This window comes from Dama dama, chromosome 14 (assembly GCF_033118175.1).
Source record: "Dama dama isolate Ldn47 chromosome 14, ASM3311817v1, whole genome shotgun sequence".
Lineage (NCBI taxonomy): Eukaryota > Metazoa > Chordata > Mammalia > Artiodactyla > Cervidae > Dama > Dama dama.
Window position 1 is genome coordinate 65,341,170 of NC_083694.1, and position 20,801 is coordinate 65,361,970.

Here is a 20,801-nt window from a genome sequence, read left to right on the forward strand (position 1 = left end):
GAGGGAGAAGTTAAATTTACTTAAGTGATCCCTTCATAACTCTTTTTACATTTTGAGGCATCTTACATTAAAAGTGCAGAGGCAGTGACTTTTGGTGGCAGGATGGTGGATTCCTCAGAGCTGTTTGCAAATTGCTCAAGCTTGTATAATTTTAGTTTTATTTGAAGAAATAGCAGCTTTCATCCTGCCGCTAATTAAAGCTCCATTGCAGGGCTTGTAGACCATTTTCTTAGAATTTTTCCACTGCCCAGTGTGGTCATATTTTGTGGCTTGATGTTATGACTGTGTGACTTTCACATCAGTTTCAAGTGTGAGAGCTTAAGACCTCATAGTATGCTTTATTCCGACAGTTAAAGAGAGAAATTTAAAATGCAGTGTTGTAATGTGAGATAGCTAATGTGTATTAGAGTCAATTTATCTTTCAACCTACCCTACTTACATCGATCTAGATCCATCAGACAGCTGTTTTTTTTTTAATCTTCTGTAAATTTTTACCCCTATTTGTGTAGTACACTGTGTAATCTTGTACATATATTTATACATTGTTCTTTATTGACTGGTAGCTTCATTGTCTTTAGTCATGTTAAAAACAAGAAGATAAAAGACAAGTTTCTTTTTAAAAAGAAACATGTTTCCCTTGCAGTAGCGACTTTGCTTAAAATCAGATACCATCCAAATGTACGCTGCCAGCTGCAGAGTTCTTGCTGTGTGGATTGTTGTTTTAGAAGCTGCGAACTGAACTTCTCATCCCAAACTCTGCACTGAAGTTAAACCTTTTGGATTTAAAACGCTTAAAGTGGCAGCCTTTCCTTGATAACTTTCATTCCTGGGATATTAATGGGTTAGTAGTTTTGGTTGGCCATATGATACTTAGTAGTTAGCCTCTCCCTGTGGATTGGAAGTCTGCAAAATGCGTTGTTCTCATCTGTTCACCTAAAGAATGGAAGGGGAAGGAGCAATGCCCAGACTGTATAACAGAACCATCAGCGGTTATAATTAAAAAATAATTTAAACAGTAGAGAAGATACCATTAATGGGGAGATGAAAGATCTGGTGGGTCCCTCATCTTCCAATTGGGTCTTTTTCCTTTAAGTGCTTCCTTTTCTTCTTCTTCTTCTTTTTTTTTTTAAACTCTCTTTTTTCCCCTCTCACTCTTCAATCACTGGGCTCATTACAAGCATCCTGGATATTGGAGGACCTCGGTGATCACTTTCAGGCTGAAGGAAGTTGGTGAACTTACTCTGGGGTCCCTTTTACTTGGATCCTTGAAGTTTGCTATTCAATCTGATGAAATCCTCTAGCTATAATATGTGTAGAATAATTTTTCTGAGAACTTTCATTGGGCAGTTAGAAAGGCACATCAACAGATATAAGCTGTGACAAAGTATGGTAACAGATCACCGACTTTGGAAATAGGCAGAGCTCTTGGTCTTTGGTATTTCCAAGTGCCTCACCTTGTAATTACTTGTAGGAATTTACACATATTTGTAGGTGCAACCTTGCCTTCTTGGTAACGTATTTATACTGGCCTTCTGTGTGGATCTGCTTATTCTTGTTACCTTAAAGATATCAGGATCCGTTTCTACCTGATAGTGAACATTTTACATGAAATTTAAATATCATACTGTTTTGATTTTTTTTGTTGTTGTTGAGAGCAAGTTGGATAAGCTGCAAGACACTTATCGATTTATGATTGAGGTTCTCTGTATTCATTTTACGTGTGTTCAGACTTACAATTGTGAGATGAAAACAGGACAAAACAGAATTTGGGCCATCTTGTAACACATGGAGTTGTTTAGGAGGTGTAAAAATTTGCAGCATTGCTTGCCAAGGGTGATTTACAGTGGGAATTTCCAGCTGCAGATATATGAAGAGATGCAGATGGGTTTGGCGCTTCAGTTCTCAAAATTAACCTTGTGTTAAAAAGTCCCCTTGGCAGATAGTCTTAAGATCTGTGTTGGCGCATATTTCATAAAAGATAAATATAGGTTTGTTTTAAATTCTTAAAATAGATTAGGAATCACTTTCAAATGTTTCTATTCTTTCTAGAAAATTATGTTGCAGTGCTTGCATGCTGATATTTACATTATTACTATGTAAAAGTGTTAGTAATAGCAAACCCATCTTGGCACTGTTTGTATTTAATAATAGCGCAGAAGTAGGATGAAGTGAGAAGAGTCAATGTGGTAATAAATTTACCCTATTTTATCCCATCTTTAATGTCATATAATAAAGACTACCCTCCCCCCTTGTCTTTTCAGCTGATTTTGGAGATTATAATCAGTTTGATTCTCAAGATTTCCTCAGAGAATATGTACTATTTCCTATGGTAAGTATATCTTCCTTTTTCTTAATTCATGTTCTGTCTTCTTTGGATATTTAATTCTTCCCTTCGAAGATCTCAGAGGAATTTACACATGTATTTCCTGGGAAGAATGCCCCTGCATTTACGAGATAAGTTTTGTAAGACCCTGAGAAAAGTAAAGATGGCTCTTCTTACCTCTTCAGAACACTTCCCTGCCTCACACACTAGCCTAGAGTACTGGGCACTCTCTTCCTTTTTTCTTTTTTTTTAAAAATATTTGTATGTTTATTTGGCTGCACCAGGTCTTAGTTGCGGCATGTGAGCTCTGGTTGCAGCATGTGGGATCTAGTTTCCTGACCAGGAGTTGAACTCGCGCCCCCTGCATTGGGAGCTCAGAGTCTTAGCCACTGGAGCCCCAGGAAAGTCCCTCTCTTTCCTTCTGTGCCTCTCAGCTTGGCCCCACTCCAGAGCCTTTGTCCTGCCCGTCTTCTGTCTGGAATGCTCGGCCCCGGGTCTTCCTGTGACTGCTCGTTCAGGTCTTGATTCAGATCCACCTCCTCACGGAAAGCTTCCTTGTCCTTGACCGCCTGTAGGATGCCCTCCAACCATCCAGCACTAACTGCTGAATCCCCTTTCCTGTGCATACTTTAGAGCTCTTTCAGGATCTAAAGGTGTTCCTTCTTTCCCTCCTTTTTATTGTCAGCTGAAATGCCTTCTCCGTGGCGCTTGAAGAGGGAGCTTCTCTGTCTGTCCATGGTTGTCTGGTACATAATTTTGTGCTCACGTGGGTTTGTTGAATGAGTCTATGAAGTAAAATGTCCACTCTTGACTTAAATTAGGGATAAGGCTAGGTTTTTATTCTTGGGAAATTTTTGGTAGTTTTGGAGTAATTGAGAAGAGTTTTCGTCAGGAAAGTTAAAATATTTGAAAAGCCATCTTAGGGAAAAGCCATGCCCACTCCAACATTCAGCTCTGATTTTATAAATCATGATCATTCACCACTTTGTGTGTGTGTGTGTGTGTGTGTGTGTGCTCAAAGCACTGACCTGGGTTTACAAAATCTGAATGCAAAGCCACGTATGATAAAATACGATCAGGATTTTATGTGGGGAGAGGTTACCTGTGTTTTGGGCTTGAGGGACTAATGGTATGTGAGCTGCATCTTAAAAGATGGGCAGCATTGTGGCAGGTGGTGGTCCGGGGGAGCAAGGGATGCTCTAGACAGAGGGAGGAGGAGCAGGGGTGAGGTGGATAGGAGTCAGCTGGCCATCCTGACGGCTGCTCAGGGGTACAGAGGGGAGCAGTGGTACAGAAACATAATGCGTCTGAGGAGCTCGAATGGGTGGGCTCCATCCAGTGGTTCACAGACCCCATGCTTGGGAACTGCTGGGTTAGACCAATGAGACTGTTTGCAGGAGGATGTCAGATGAGAGTGTCCTCAGCATGACATAGGAATTAGGTGTTGGTCCGTGTAGCTCAGATGGTACAGAATCTGCCTGCAATGCAGGAGACCTGGGTTCGATTCCCAGGATGGGAAGATCCCCTGGAGAAGGGAATGGCTACCCACTCCGGTGTTCTTGCCTGGAGAATCCCATGGACAGAGGAGCCTGGTACAGTCCACGGGGTTGCGAAAGGTTGAACACGACTGAGCCACTATCACTACTACACTATAGGATAGAAACAAAAAAAGCAACACGAGATATTTTGGAAGTGCAATGGGGAGAGCTTGGCATCTAACCTGAGAGAGTTGAGTGTCTGGAGACAAAGGTATTAAGTTTTGAGAGGCTAGAAATTATCTGTGTCAGGACATGAGAGGAATCTAAATTAGTCCCAAGTTAATTTTTTTAAAATTTTTATAGAATTCTTAAAGGTTAGTTTCAGTTTATAATTATTACGAAATCTTGGCTGTGTTCCCCATATTGTTCAGTACATTCTTGGTCTTTCTGGTGTCCAGTCATCTGTACCTCCCACTCCTCCACCCCCGTCTTGTTCCTCTCCCCTCCCTCGACTGGTCACCACTGGTCTGTTCTCTGTATCTGTGAGTGCTTCTTTTTGTTATATTCACTAGTTTGTCCTATTTTTTTAGGCTCCATATATAAGTGACATCATACAGTGTTTGTCTTTCTCTGTCTGACATGTTTCACTTAGTATAATCCCCTCCCAAGCCATCTACGTTGCAGCACATGGCAAAATTTTGTTCTTTTTATGGCTGCGTTACCTATTTCATGTGTGTGTGTGTGCGTGGACTTGCCACATCATCCATTCATCTGCTGGTGGACGTTTAGGTTGTTTCTATAGTTTGTCAGGGGCTTCTTCCCTGGTGGCTCAGGCACTAAGGAATCCACCTGCAGTGCAGGAGACCTGGGTTCGATCCCTGGGTTGGGAAGATCCCCAGGAGGAGGGCATGGCAACCCACTCCAGTATTCTGGCCTGGAGAATCCTCATGGATGGAGGAACTGTGGTGGGTCCATGGCAAAGAATCGAACGGGACTGAGTGACTGAGCAGAGGACATGGTTTGTCCGCTATAAATATTGCTGCTCTGAACTTTAAGGTGCACGAATCTTTTAGAATTAGTGTTTTTGTTTTTTCCAATGGCTGGGTCATGTAGTGGTTTTATTTTTAATTTTTTGAGGAACCTCTACCCTGTTTCCTGCAGTGGCTACAGAAGTTTGCATTCCCACCTGCAGTGTACAAGGGTTCCCTTTTCTCTAAATTCATCTGAACCTTAACCTAATTCTTCTAAATGAGGGAAATACTGCAAGATCTCTAACTTTTTATGAGTAGCTCTGTATTTAGTCTTATTCCCACTAAGATAACAGCAGTATTATCTGCTGGACCTGCTGTTTTTGATCCCTTGTTAATTCCACTGATTAAATCAGCCTCCGTTCAAAGAGACTGCAGATTACTTCGAGAAGTTCTGCATGGGACTTGGCGTCCATGTCTCTGACATCTCAGAAGTCCACCTCAAAAGTCAGGATGTTTTCCTGTCTGCATGGTGGAAGGGAAAATGAAGCTCATACCTCAGAATTTTAGAGAGTGTGCATAGTTGTGACAAATGAAGGTGATGAACTTGATTATTTTCTAGAATTTCTTTTCTTTTCTTTTTTTTTAACCTTTTTCTCATTAAAGGTCTCTGTCACATAGCCTTTAGGCAGAGACCAGGAGAATATTCAAAGTTGATTTCCAGCATGAGATGTGTGCATTTGTAGATGGTAAAAAATGCTTTGACAGGTTTAACTGCTGTGAAGCAGTAAAGAACTTATTTTGTACATATCATATCTTTTTCAGAATAATACCTGTCTCCACTGGGCTCTAAGCAAATTGGGTATTAAAACAGTCCAGACCTCATTCAGTTTCACTATGGACAGACAGATATTGGTGGTGTTATTCTTGGATCTAAAGCTTCCCCTTTTGAGATAGTAGCTACTTGTGATGGGTGCCTATTTACATTCAGATTGAAATGAATTAACCTTAAATAAAATTTAAAATTTAGTCCCTCAGTTGCATAAGATATATTTTTAAAAAATGCTCAATAGCCACCTGTGGCTCGTGGCTACTGTCTGGAAAACCTGGCTATAGAACATTTCCATCATTCCAGAAAGTCCTGTTGGGCACTGTTGAGGATGAGGTGGCAGAAGCTGATGTCAGCCTGTATGTCTGAATCATGAATATTCCTTAGCTTTTGCCATCAGTCATGTATCCTTTAGGGCTTCCCTGGTAGCTCAGCTGGTAAAGAATCTGCCTGCAATGCAGGAGACCCGGGTTCAATTCCTGGGTCGGGAAGATCCCCTGGAGGAGGGATAGGCTACCCATTCCAGTATGCTGGGGCTTCCCTGGTGGCTCAGAGGGTAAAGAATCCGCCTGCAGTGCGGGAGACCTGGGTTCAATCCCAGGGTTCATCCATATTATTATGATCAGCAGCGTATTTTTCTGTCTCAGGCAAGCACAGGATGCTGACGTGCATGCTTTCTAGGCATGAATACTCTGCGCTCTCTGAAACGTGAGCCGACAGAGGACAGGCAGAGGGTAGCGATGATCATTCAGGAGCTTTGTGTGGGTCAGACTCTCCTCAGCACTCTGTAAAGGCCTATGTGGGAAAAGAATGTAAAAACGAGTGGATATCTGTATATATGCAATGCAGAGGATTCAGGTTTGATCCCTGGGTGGGGAAGATCCCCTGGAGAAGGAAATGGCAACCCACTCCAGTATTCTTGCCTGGGAAACTCCATGAACAGAGGAGCCCGGTGGGCTGCAGTCCATGGAGTCGATAAGAGCTGGACACGAATGAGTGACTAAACAGCAATAACAAAGTGTAAGGAAGACAGCAGGTAGATTCTGGTAAGGACTCTGGGAGAGACACACAGGGCCGAAGATGTAGGTCTGGAGTGGGAAAGGCTCCTGTCCTGCGCGGGGGGGAACATGGAAGCCTTGTCCGGGGAGTGGTGGGTGTGACGGACCTGAAAGATGACGGGGTGAGATGTGAAAGCGGTTTGTGTTGGAATACTTGGCCTGAGGTTACAAACTCGGGAGAAGAGGTCTGCAGGGACGTCTGGGTCGCCCTGACGCGCGGTCTGAATGCCAGGCCCAGGGTGACCTGACCTAGCAGGCCGTGGGGAGCCATGGCAGGCTGTACAGTTTCTGCCGGGCTCCACTGGCGCTTTCAAAGGGAGGAATGCGTTCCTTCGGTGGGGGAGGGAGCCGGGGATGAATGGCTGTGTTTGATCTCATAAAGCCACCGAATTTGTCAAATGGCATTTCTGCCGCTGAGCAAAAGAACAAAGTTAAGTATGCAGGGCGCTCGCCAGGTGTGCTGCTGTGTGCAGGCTCGCTCTCTGCCATTTTTCATCCGAGCTCTGCGCTCTGGCCCAGCCCAGTGGTGGGGCTGCATGCCTCGGGGAGGCCCTGACAGATGCAGATGGCGCTGGTGAGGTTGAGTACAATAGCAGAGGGTCCCTTTGGACTTTTTCTTCTTTCAGAGAGTTGGAGGCAGCGGTTTACTGGAGCACTCTTTGATCTTCACTTAGCTTTATTTTGTCCTGTTGTCCCACGACTTTTATTGGCTTTTCAAAATTAATATCGAGTTATCCCTAGTCCTTGGTAGCCAGATGTGTACCCAGAGCTGGATTTCTAAGCCACGTGGCATCCTTGTGATCCCACAGCGTTAAACTGAAAATGTTGCGCTTTATTTCCTAACGTGGACTTGAGTTGCTTCAAGTAGGTGGCTTAACAGACAACAGCAAATGAAACAGCTCACCTATGAAAAATAAGAGCTGCCAGTAATTCCCTCAGTCTTCTCTAAGGTGTCTCAGGACCATCTGCAGAGCTCTAAGAATTTCCAATATAGAGCTATGCTAGCATTTTCCAACTTTAAAAATATTCTTCTTTTTTTTGCAATTTCATCATTTGAGATGGGATGTTTCTTACAGTTCTGAGGCATACCTTCTTGGGGACAGTGTTTCATGAAAAGTGGTTAAAGTGGAGGTAATCTTTATGTACGTAATATTTTACAACCAAGAGAATGAGGCATTTTAGATGGTTTGAAAGCATCAGCCCTCACCGCCCGCCCCGCCACCGACTCCCAGTGGCTGTGATGAGCCTCAGAGGGCCTCCCCGGGACACACAGCTCACACAGCCCCTGACTGTGGCTCAGAGGAGGATGGAACTTTCCAGGCTTCTGCCTAGGAAGGGCAGAGGCAGCGGGGCTCCTGGCTGGAGCCAGCCCCAGGGGATGGGATAAGCTTTAGAGTCACCATGCCTGTCAGCGTCTCAGCAACTGGCTGGTCTCCCCGTCTTGGATTTATTCCTCCAGACTCCCTCTCACTTTCCCAGTAGGTGTTTAACAAGCTCTGGACTCGCACTGTCTTGGAAGGGGCGTTGAGAAGCCCTGTGTCCAGGTGACGCTACTCCCACGGGAGCTGGTGCAACACTCGTCCAGGGGCCTGGGGTTTATCTGGTCCAGACTCCAGCTGCTTAGCTCCCCAGCTGTCATCTTCTGGAGCCCCCTTGAGGTAGTTTAGCTGTCGTGGCCTCTTTTGCTCCCAAGGCCCGGCCAAGTAGCCTCTGAATGAGCCTACAGTGGCTATGAATTAGTTTGCTGGGATTAGGCCAGTGGATAAGAAGGTCAGGCACTGTCCCTTCCTGGGCTCAACTTTTGAGGGGATGATGGCCTGGAAACTCATTTGCCTGTATATCCTCACATTTTTGTTAAAAATGTGTAGGCACTTACAAAGCTTTTGTTGTTTTTTTTTTTGGCCATGCCAGGTGGCATGCAGGATCTTAGTTCCTCAACCAGGGATCAGACCCGTGCCCCCTGCATGGGGAGTGTGGAGTCCTAACCGATGGACCGCCAGGGAAGTCCCTTACAAAGCATTTTAAATAACAGTCTGAGAGGCAGGCAGATAGGGAAGAAGAAGCTAAATGAAAAAGAGCTATTCTTAGGCCCTCCAGAGTTTAGATGGCAGACCCAAATATGCCTTCAAGTAGCCTAAGTTATAATGCAGAAAGCCCGGTTACAAAAGGGAACACGAACCTCTGTTCTAAAGATGACAACCTTTAATTCAAACGAATAAAAGGAGCAAAACAGAAATAGAGACACAGACACAGAGAACACGCATATGGACACCCAGCGGGGAGAAGGGGGTGGGGTGAATCGGGAGATTGGGGTTGCCATGTACACACTACTGTGTATAAAGTGGATAACTAATGAGAACCTGCTGTGCCACTCAGGGAACTCTCCTCACGCTCTGGCTGACCTCAGTGCGATGGGAATCCAAAAAAAGAGGGGCTATCTGTATGCTGCTATGGCTGCTGCTAAGTCGCGTCAGTCGTGTCCGACTCTGTGCGACCCCGTAGACGGCAGCCCACCAGGCTCCCATCCCTGGGATTCTCCAGGCAAGAACACTGGAGTGGGTTGCCATTTCCTTCTCCAATGCATGAAAGTGAAAAGTGAAAGTGAAGTTGCTCAGTCGTGTCCGACTCGTAGCGACCCCACGGTCTGCAGCCTATCAGGCTCCTCCATCCATGGGATTTTCCAGGCAAGAGTACTGGAGTGGGGTGCTATTGCCTTCTCCAGGGTACCTGCATACATAAAGCTGATTTGGGCTTCCCTGGTGGCTCAGATGGTAAAGAATCCACTTGCAATGCAGGAGACCCAGGTTCGATCCCTGGGTTGGGAAGATCCCCTGGAGAAGGGAAAGGCTACCCACTCCAGTATTGTTGCCTGGGAAATCCTGTGGACAGAGGAGCCTGGCGGGCTACAGTCCATGGACCACAAAGAGTCAGACACGACTGAGTGACTACCACTTTAACACTTTAAGGCTGATCTGCTTTGCTGTCCAGTAGAAACTAACACAACATTGTAAGGCCACTCTACTCCAGTAAAAATTAACTTTAAAAGAAAAAGGAATTGCAGAGGACTCACAGGTGGTTGAGGAAGTGAGGCAGGTCAGGGACATGTTTTAGAAAAAAGGAGCGCGTTCAAGGCTCACGAGCAAAATCACAAGGGACCTGAACTGCTTTCCATTTTGACAGGATTTGGCCCTAGAAGAAGCTGTTCTGGAGGAACTGACGCAGAAGGTGGCCCAGGAACACAAAGCCCACAGGTGAGGTGGGGCTGCCTGGCCCAGCCCACGGCCGCTGTCCTGGCTGAGACGGAGGTGGTGGCCCCCCACCCCGCAGCCGGCGGCTCGAGTCCCCGCAGTTCTGTTTCTAGTAGCAAGTGACTCAGCTCTCTTCTGAGAGTGCATGTAGATTGGAAAACTGTGCTCCCTGCCCCTACTGCCCTTGCTTTTTTTCTCTCTTCCTTTTTTTTTTTTTTTCCTTTCTTCCCCCCCATCCCCCCTTTCTCCTGTTCTTCGACACTAGTAGACCCACACTGATGCGGAGCTGTTGGCCAGAGGAATTCCTCCCTGTGATCTTCCTAAAACTCTCTTTCTGGACTTGGGAAGCCTGGGGCTGCTTGTGCTGAGTGTAGACCTCAAGAGCTACTTTGGGTGGGAAAGTCAAGATCAGGGAGAAAAATGGTGAGATTCAGGTCATCACCGAGAGCTTACTCAGGGCCGCTTGGAGCTCTTTGGGATGAATAGAAAATAAACAGCTTCCCTTCCAACTAAACCACCACCACTTCCAACCTCAGAGGATATGTGCAGCGGTCCTAGGCTCTCTTAACTTGGTTACTTGGCTCCCAAATTATCATCCTCATAATCTTTTTCCTTTCCTCCTTTTCCCCTTCTTTTTTTCTTAACAGTGGAGATTTGTTCCCCCAGGTTGGAGAAAAAAATATTTTTTTTTTCCCCCAGCAGTCAGCATTATTCACCAGGACATCTGGCATAATCTGTGTTCATAGGGCTGTGGCTCTCAATTAAATGCTTTACCTTCCTCTTATTATTCCCTGTTGAGTGAAAGGCTACTGGGGGAAATGTTAATGAATTACATAGTAAAGCACTGTGCCTACAGTTGGGTGATGATGGCTTTTCCCAGAACTAAAGCCACGGTTCTGGAATTTGCTACCAGGAGAGTCGGGTCTTCCACTGATTTTATTGCCCTTAACCGTTTCCTCCTTTGATACTCTTTTGGTTTTAGTGGAATCCTGCCAGCAGAAGCTGAGCTTATGTACATCAACGAGGTGGAACGTTTGGATGGATTTGGACAGGAGATCTTCCCTGTGAAGGTAGCATCCCCTGTCCTTGCTTCAGCTGCCTCAGAACAGCACAGGCATTTGGAAAACTAGTGTTGCTTGGGAGCAGAGAACCAGAAGGCTTGGCTTTCTCATTTCTACATGCCATTAGTTAGCAAGTCCAATTTACTTTAGTGAAAGCAAACCCTTTTTTGTTAATGGAGAGATTTTGAAGCTTTCCATAGTCCTCAGCAGACTGTCTCCATTGTAAGACAACCTTCTGAGTGAGTAGCCAATACCAGCCCATCTGGTGCCGAGAAGTTATCAAGGTCACAGCCGACCTTACCGCGGGACACGAAGCAAACATCACCTGTGCCTTAATACAGATCCTCCCCAGCAGTTTTCCTCCCCAGCCTTTTCTTTTCTCTTCTTGGGGCCAATGCAGTGATAACTGTTTGTGAGGAAGAATGAAACATTTCCTGGATACAATTATACTTTATTTCTCTGGCTCTAGAGAGCCTCTGTTGTGGATTTCCAGCCCCTTTGGTGTTTTCTGGAAAGTATGCCTAGGAAATGGTTATAAGCACATCCCACCCTTTGCAACAAATTCACCTCCTGAAGTGAGGGTGTGGTGGTGGGGTCATGGTGCAAGGTCGTCTATAGAGCTGAGTCCATCATCCAAACTAATTTTCCTTTCTCTGGTGACCCACTTTACCAAAGATGGAGTTTTATCAGAAACCTAAAGCAACTGGCACATTTCAGCAATTTGGGAGACTCCTGCAATTTCAGCATAAACATTTCACTCCAAACTGGCTCCACTGGCTGTTTTATAAGTGTTCTGTTCCCCCTCTGTTGCACGTTTGCAATTTGCCTTAATGAGAACTGCCCATGTGTATCAAGTAGACTCGAGCAGGGTGGCCGCAGCTTGCAAAAAAGGCTAAATGGCTCTTTTTTAGATTTGTTTAATTTTCTTTTGCTTCTCTAATGCCTGCCCTTCATAGGGTTGTAATCCATTTTCCTTGCAATAATGCCTTATGAAGCCATCTGCATCCCACTTACATTTCAGCAGCCCATATATAGTCATGATATTTTGGAAAATCAGAGTAAACTTTTCTCCACTTCTAGAAAACCCGACTTCTTGGGCCCTGGAGATTGGAGGTTTGGTTGTGGGGGTCATTTGCTTGCGTGGTTTTTAAAGTCATTCTGAACTGTGGGAAGCAGAGGCAGTGGAGACGGCGTTGAAATCCGCTCTGCTGGGTTCGGATGCATTTTTGAGTCTGTCCTTTAGTGGGAAAAACTCAGGGAGCTCCCAGAGCTGCTCCGAGTGGGCAGACAGGCTCGGCTGACTCACGGCCCGTGGGTGTAACTCTGCTGGCCTGCTGCTTTTTTTTCCTCCCCCACCGCATATCTGCTCATGACTCAGGTGACCACCTACAGACCGCGTGATTCCGGGTGACCCAAGGATGCGTGGCGGGGCGGTGTTACCCGTGGGGGCTGTGATGGAGTCGGCTGTAAGTGGAAAAGCAGCAAGGGCAGCCTGCCCGTGGTGACGGAGTCCCTCTGGGTCAACCTTCTTGACCAAGGAAGGTTTCAAACAAATGTTATGGCTATGTCCCAGGGACGACCATTTAAGTTTCGTGTAGGGTTTTTGTTTTTGTTTTTTTTCCCAGTGAGTGATTTCTCAAAAAATTTTTCAAGCGTGGGGAGCAGGAATACCAGTGCATTTCTTGAACAGGGCTTCCCCTCCCTGTCCACAAACACGGGGTGCCCGCAGCCTCCGGGGGCTCCTGTACTGTCAGAGCAGGTGGGTATGGGGGGAGGCAGCTTCTGGAATGGGTCACACCGGGTCTGGAGCCTCAACCCGAGCTGCCTGTGCTGTTCTGACGGGTGTGTGGTCCGTGGTTTTTCATCGTCCCACGCTGGTGGCCTGCTCCTCCCATGTCCCCATCTGTCCCCCTCGACCTCTGCACCCACCTCCTGGCAGCATCCCCAGGGAAGTCTTTCCACAGAATTTTCCTTTCTGTTCCCATCTTTACTTTGCTCATCTTCGTTTCCCACATAGATTTTTTTTTTTAATCATGTAACTTACCTTTTAGCTCCTTGTAATTACTGAGGCCCTCTCCCCCATCCCGAGTTCTTTCTCACTCAGCTTTTGCCATCGGCAGTTGTCTTTCCCTTTCTCTCTCTCTCTGAGAAGATTCCCATGTGAGTGAAAAGTTTTGGGGAAGTGGGTTGAGATGAGGTCCTTGAGAAGGAGATCTTTGTGTCTTAGATGGGATCAGGTATTCCGAGGAAGGTTAGGGGTTTATCTTTGCTTTCCTGGGCTGAGTTGGGTGTGTCTCTCCCCTCACTCCACAAAGAGGACGCCTCCCAAGTGAAAGCGGGGGGCCAGGTGACAGTTTGCTCCCTGGATGCTGAGTCTTGCTCCCACTCTGCTCTCAAGAACACTGGAGGCTGGGTTGTGCTTTCCCGGGCAGGAGGTTGGAGGCACCTGACTGGACCAAGAGACCGGCCTGAAGACAAGACCCCTGGCCTCTCCCAGACAGGGCCCAGTGGACTGCCAACAGTGAAGCTTACAGTCCACGTGCCCTCCCTGTGCTCACAAAGGTCCCAGCCAGTGTTTAGCCTCCTACCCTGGAGCGTGAATAGATACTCGATCATCACACCCCCCAGGGTGCCCTGATAGGAATAACAGAGGTCAGCACAATGAGGATGAAGCACCCCTAAAGAGGCAGAGATTCTGCAGGGTGAAGGATTCCCCCATCCCTCATACTGTGAGCTTCAGGGATTTTACATATATATGTATAGGTATATATTTATGTATTATATATTACCTCATTGAAGGAGTAGGTTGCTTTTAAAAGAGAAGATTCAATTTTGTTAATCTGGAAAAGAAAAGAGAACATTCAGAAAATAAAAACTCTCAGAAATTTATAATATGATACCAGAATGGTAAACTTAATAGACAGGTTAGAAGAGTAAGAAAAGTCTTACCAAAACCCCAAAGCTATGGAATGTGGGAGGCAGGAGATAAAATTGGAGGGCCAGCCCAGATGTTCAGCATTTGAATAATGGGAGTTCTGAAAAGAGTGAACAAGGGAAACAGAAGGTAGTAATTTGAGAAAATATCCCAGAACTGAGGAACACGAGGTTCTAAATTGGAAGGCCGAGCATGGTGGATGCAAATAGACACACTCTAGGGCTTTAAGTGGTAGAACTGGATGCCTTTAAAGGAGAGGAAATGGTGACTGCTGGCTGCTTTAAACAAGATCTAAAGAATATTCAATTCCTCAAATTATGTGCCTGTGTAATTGCACATATACAGCATATATAATAAAAATGTATGCACATGTAATTTTGATTTAAAAGAAAAACAAAAACTAGAGTTAAAAAAGATATTAACAGATGCTCATGAAAGAGATCTTAACTGCCAACCAATCTGAGAAAAATCCTAAAATTCTTTCTTAAACAGGAAATGTGACAAATTGAGATAAAAGAAGAAAACGTATCTATGTAGTCTCTTAGGATGTGCAGTGGACGCCTCCCTTCAGGGTGCTTGTTTCCCCAATGCCGTCTGTGACTCATTCCATGTATGGGCGAGAAATGGGGTGTGGTCCCCATGGGGAGGCTACCAGACCGCTGGGATGTTTTTCCTCACAACGATCTCTTGTTGATCTTATGCAGGACAATCATGGAAACAGTGTGCACCTGGGCATTTTCTTTATGGGGATTTTCGTGAGGAACAGAATTGGAAGACAAGCAGTAATCTACAGGTAGTCTGATTTGTCTCCTTTCTCCTTTTTCCCCTGGAGGTGTTCTCCCAAACCCCATGGAGTATGAAAGTTACTCGGATGAGTTAGGAGCCAGACAGTGGATAAGATCAGCCCCCTCTGCAGGGTTTAAGTGGTTATGGAGAAATTCCTGTCACTTTCCCTGGGGGTTTGTTTAGGGGCGGAGGATAGAGAATGCTCTTTGTTTCCACTGACTCCAAGACATTCATAGTTGAACCTCCACTGAGCCAGAAGCGTGGAACCAAATTCTCTGAGTCTGGTTGGAAATGGGCTCTTTAGGCATGAGGCTCCTGCAGGATCTCCTTTGCCCAGATTACCCATGCTGCTGCTGCTGCTGCTAAGTCACTTCAGTCGTGTCTGACTCTGTGCGACCCCATAGACAGCAGCCCACCAGGCTCCCCGGTCCCTGGGATTCTCCAGGCAAGAACACTGGAGTGGGTTGCCATTTCCTCCTCCAGTGCATGCAAGTGAAAAGTGAAAGTGAAGTCGCTTAATCGTGTCTGACTCATAGCGACCGCATGGACTGCAGCCCACCAGGCTCCTTCATCCATGGGATTTTCCAGGCAAGAGAGATTACCCATGACCAGTCATTAAATCCAACCTGGCTTCATCCATTGCCCAGCGCGCCCTTTGCCTAACGTCATGTGCTATAAAGGTGCAAACTAATTTTTCTATTAAAGAGAGAGGGCTCTTTGTAAAAGTATGTTTTGAAAAATCAATGTTTGTTATCATTAATGAAAAGACGTTGATCCTTTTTTATTACTTTGATCCTTCAGCCTTCTTTTCCATTTAACAGGAGTGGAAGCAGCCTAGAGAAGTGACAGGGTGTCCCCTACATTACAGGTCCATGAGCTTGCCTTGTATTGATGCCCACAGATCCCACGCTAGTGTCAAAATCCGAAAAACTGCACGCTTGCTTTCATTTATGAGGGCAGTGTGGCCTATTATTTACAGGAAAAGCAGCTTTCCTGCGTGTGCATCTGATGGGCAGAGCTGCACGCAGTCCAGGGAAGATGATCAAAGACGGCTCTTAGAGGCAGAGCATGGTCCACCTTCTGGAAGTAAATTCTTGGCCAGCCGTGTACTTCTTGGATCAGCAGTTACTGCAGGTCATTTGGAGAAAGTTTTCCCATTAAAAGCTTCCTAATTGGCTTTTGTTTTCCTAGGTCCCCACCCTGCCATTATTTTTGTCCAGTTGTTTCCTTTTGCTCTGTGAATAGAGACATTATTGAAGGAGGAGTGGCAAGAGAGCGCTTTGGGGCTACAAAATAAGCTTTTTGATTTTTGGACATGTTTTTGACTTTGGGACATGTTGCAGGACTCATATACCTGCAACGAATTGAGCAAAATATATAAATGTGGGCAGAGTCGGAGCTGTACATTTTCATGCCCAGGTAAAGCTATCCAGGCCTTTTGTCCCACACAGTTCTCTGTAGCTAAATCAGTGCTTGAGTCCAGAGAAGAGAAGCAAATAGATTTTGCATTCCAGCTCTCTGGATTAAATTGAAAATAGCAGTTTGAAAGTTCACTGATCATAATAAGCCCCTCAAGGGTTTTGTTCAGTTTCCTTGGGAACTGCTTCCAGCCCACTTCCTTTAGCATGTGCCATGAAACCCTTGTAAGATGTGAATTTACTGCTACTGTAGTGTCCTGTTAATTGTGCCGCTAAAGGTGCAGTCATATGGTGGAGTGAGGAGTGGATCCAGAATTTTGGCCGGCGATTTGAGGGAATGGAGCCAGAGAATATAAAATATCTTTTCTCTTTCGAGACCCTCAGTAAGGAGCATGTAGCTGTGAGGCCATGTAGATGTGATCTTATGGAACTATCAGTCAGCAGACAGCTTGCAGAGTACCTATAGATGTATATAAACACAGATGACATTGGTGTAATAGAAGGGTGATGGGAGGAAAACCTGGAAGGGATCGATATAACTCATGCTGATAAGGAGAGTGGATAAGGCTAAGTCCTCCCCTTTGGCCTGAATTGCCTCATCTCCAAAGTGGGAAACTCGTCTACCTAGAGAGCTGATAAAAGAACTGGCCTTTATACAGATAGGAGGCAACATCCTTACTTTTCATTATTTCAGCAAGCATCTAGCGTATGCTCTAAACCAGATGTACTCTGTCCATGGAATACAGAGATAAAGCAAACAGAGTCTCTGTCCAAGGCACGGGTCCTATGGTTGAGCTTGGTTTAGTTAGGAATCTGATCACAGACATAAACCACTGTGATACAATGTGGTGACTGATGAAGGACTGCACCTGGCTCTTTCCTGGCATGTAGGTGGTTGGGAATGAGGAAAGGCTTCCTGGAGAAGGTGGCTGCTTCTGAGTCTTAAAGGAATCATTCAGGCAGAGATGGAAGTGCAGTGAGCAAAAGCAGGAAAGAAGGGAACTTCCATGGCAGTCCAGCAGTTAAGACTCTGAACTTCTACTACAGGGGGTGCGAGTTTGATCCCTGGTTGCGGAACTGAGATCCCTCATTCTGCCACAGCATGGTCAAAAAAATTTTTTTAAGTTAAAAAAAAAGCAGGATGGAGAGGAAAAGGCAGTGGGCAGGGAATTAGAGGTTGGGGAGCAGAGTGAAGGGCAGGTAATGTAAGAGATGATTAGAAACTGGCTCTAAATAGATGGGAAGCAGGAGCTTCCCTTCCCTTCCCTTGTGTGGTGGTTCTGTCTGTGTATCTCATTTTAGGTCAGAGCTCTATAACGAAAGGGAAGGAAATTTGTGTGTGTGTGTTTATATCACAAAAATGTAGACACATTAAACATTCACTCAGCATTTTTTCTAAGTGGCATAATCAAATCTGTAGTGTACCTTGCAACACAGAATCTCTGTGGATTCTTCAGCCTAGGTTCCTGAAAATACATAATTTATTTTATTTTATTATTTTTTTTTTGCTGCCCTATGTGACTTGTGGGGTCTTAGTTCCCAACCAGGGGTGATCCTGGGCATACAGCAGTGAAAGGCTGGAATCCTAGTCACTGAACCTCCTGGGAACTCCACACATGACTTTTAAATGACCTGCTCTCCCAGTATTGAAAATGGGGTTCATGGGAAAGACTTTGTCCATCTGGAAATATGAAAAACTAGGTAGCAGAAGTCTCTTGCATATTTTTCTCCTAGCTCATAAGGGAAAGTGTACTTTATCAAACAGCAGCGTCAAGGTGGTGTGTAGCTATTTAAGTAGATGCATATTGCATTTTATTTCCATTTCTGCTTTGAAGGAAGAAACATTTAGCTTTTAAAAATACAGCTAAACCATCATTTGTAAAGTGAGGCTCAGTAATAGCAGATGACCCTCCTGTACTGTCGTAAATGTCTGGAAAGTCTTTGGGCAAACACGGTGGGATTTCTTCTGCACAGGTGGAATGACATGGGAAACATCACCCACAGCAAGTCGACTATCCTGGTGGAGCTCGTCAACAAAGAGGAGACCGCCCTCTTTCACACGGTAAACCAAACAGACAGTGACGGCATGGCCCCACAGGCAGCTTGCTGTCTGACTTCTCAACTCCTAATATGCTCTCCTTGGTCTCCATGTCATGAGAGAATAAATAGTCTATCAGACCCATTACTTTCCATTACGTGCCCAAAGCTGCCATCACTCATTTCCAAGGAGTGGTGGTGACCTGATGCTCACAATGCCAGGGTTCCAAGCTGAGTTTTACTCTAGGCTTTGCATTCCTCCACCAGCCTCATTTGTACTGGATCACAATGTCTGGCATGCCCTTTACTAGTCAGCTCTGATGATATGGCCTGGTATTTTCTTTCGCTGGCTTATTTGAATTTTCTTTGCTATCACAGCCCAAGCCTGATGTGAAGCAAACTGGTGATTGCCTTTCTGTTGAGTTCCTCCTTGAGAACCAAGGCAGTTCATGCACCTCTCTGCCTCTAATTGAATGATGCTTGATATCCATGCAACACTCTGCCTTGATTCATTTATTGATTTGCAAAGTACTCGGTTTGGCATGATGTAAAGATCATGCCAGACCACCAGTGTAACCCCAGCGCCATGGACATAAAGGATTCTCTAGCAGGCAGATCTAACATCCTTGGGTGGGCTTCATCAACATGACTGCCACTGAATTTCAGCATGTTGGTATGTGACTCAGGGGACTATTTTGTGCCTGACATGAAGGGAGGAAGGGACGTGTCCCTGCCCAGAGGACTCGTAATGAAATGCATATATAAACAAATGTTTATTTTTTCCCCATTTCTTCTTTTCCAAGGATGATATCGAAAATGCCAAGTATATATCTCGACTGTTTGCTACGCGGCACAAATTTTACAAACAAAACAAAATCTGCACCGAGTAAGTAAACATTTCATCCATCTGTTCCCTGGATGGCTTGTTCCAGCTTAATTTCCTATGCTTTTGGAATGTTGTAGATCACCTTTTCTGCTCACTCTTTCGCCTCATTCCTTGTAGAAGCTAAAGGGGCACGCTGAAGCGGGGCGGGAGGGAAAGTGCTTTAATGATGAAGACCGTCTGGTGTCGCCTCTATGCCTAGGGGGAAAATGATTTGCAAATTGACTGTGAATGCTTGACTTCCTGGACGGACTGGCCAACATCAGTGCCTTTCCAACCTCCGCCATGAGTTTGGAGGAGCCAAGCGGTTCCCAATTTGCCAGGGCGCCCCTTCGTGTCAGATGTAGCGTGGGTTCAGAAGCGTGTAGCAGAGTGATGAGCCAACTTGAAAGAGAAGAAGCTGCTGTCATCCTCAGCCCCGTGGCGCTCACACAGTTGGCTAACCCTGTGTGTGCTTCTGGGTCAAGTCACCCGCCTGTAAATGAGAGGCCAGGGTAATTAGAGGAAGACTTGGAAGACACTAATAGATGTCACAAATCCATGTGTGTGTTTTCAATTTAATTTGGAAATGGGGATGATAAAGAGAGTCTGATGAGAGAACTTAACCGTGACCTGACCTTGGATAGAGTGTGTCTGGCTCATGCTATCATTGAATTTCCTCTGGTTGCCTTCAAAAGACGTTCCTCAGCAGAGTACCTCAGCAGTTGGGGTGCCCAAGGTGCTTAATTTTGTTTCAAAGAACTTCAGGGATGTAAATGCAAGAGAAGAACTGCTTTCCCGCTTCCCCAGTGGACACATCCAAGAGTGTGAAAATGCTGTCCTAGAGCAGATCCTGCTGTAGACGGCACTGCTTTAAAACTGGAGGATCAGGTCCTGGTAGAGTTTTTTCCCTACGTGATGGAGACTCTTTTAAGCCAGTCTCTGCCACTGGTCACTCTTGGAGTCTGAAAGTATATTTGATAGTACAGGCAGTCAGCCCTCTGTATCTGAGGTTTCACATCTGTGGATTCAACCAACTGTGGATCAAAATATTTTTTAAAAATTCCAGAAAATTCCAAAAAGCAAAACTTGAATTTCCTATTTACTGGCAGCTATTTACATTATATTAGTTATTATAAGTAACCTGAGATGATTTAAAGTATGTGGGAGGATGTGCATGGGTTATATGCAAATCCTATGCCATTTTACACAAAAGCGTTGGTGGATTTTGGTATCTGAGGGGGTCCTGGAACCACTCCTCCTTGGATGTCAAAGGATGACTCTATTGGGTCTGCAAACAAAGTTTGCAAATGTAAACCAGAAGAGCACTGATTCGGGAGCAGCATTTTAAGCAGCCATATCTATGTGATGAATGCACATATGCATACACGTGCTCTCATGCACACATGCACACCATTCTTGTGCACACACACGATTCTTTTGAATAGATTCCCTATAAGTCACATCTTTGCAATTTTCTGCTACTGCTTTTTATTTGTTGAGATGTCTTTGAATTAACAAGAATTCTATAGTTGACTCCCATAGGATGGATTTAAGAAGAAAACTATTGTGAGAAGTGAATATCACTGTAGTCTTCTTGTTTGACCATTTCTTAGCAAGTGGCTTCATTATAAAACTTTCTGAGTATTTGTATTTCTTTTGTGTCCTTTTCTTCTTATACGAGTGAGCATCATGTATTATACTGAAAATTAAGGAAACTCTGTCCTCCTTCATACTTCTGTAATAATCATTCCTTTCTTCTTCCTAACCGGGTATGGGAGGTTCCTATTCTCATATC

General features: G+C 45.2%; 1 protein-coding gene across 1 annotated transcript in view; it reads left to right on the forward strand.

The window, feature by feature from the left end:
- The window catches only part of PTPN14 (protein tyrosine phosphatase non-receptor type 14), a 112,696-nt gene that overhangs the window by 54,176 nt on the left and 37,719 nt on the right, over positions 1–20,801 (forward strand). Inside the window, exons 4-9 of the mRNA XM_061160955.1 lie at positions 2,262–2,329; positions 9,837–9,907; positions 10,887–10,974; positions 14,605–14,693; positions 18,079–18,166; positions 18,945–19,027. Of these exons, the coding sequence (XP_061016938.1) occupies positions 2,262–2,329; positions 9,837–9,907; positions 10,887–10,974; positions 14,605–14,693; positions 18,079–18,166; positions 18,945–19,027 (487 nt within the window). The remainder of the gene's footprint in view (positions 1–2,261; positions 2,330–9,836; positions 9,908–10,886; positions 10,975–14,604; positions 14,694–18,078; positions 18,167–18,944; positions 19,028–20,801) is intronic.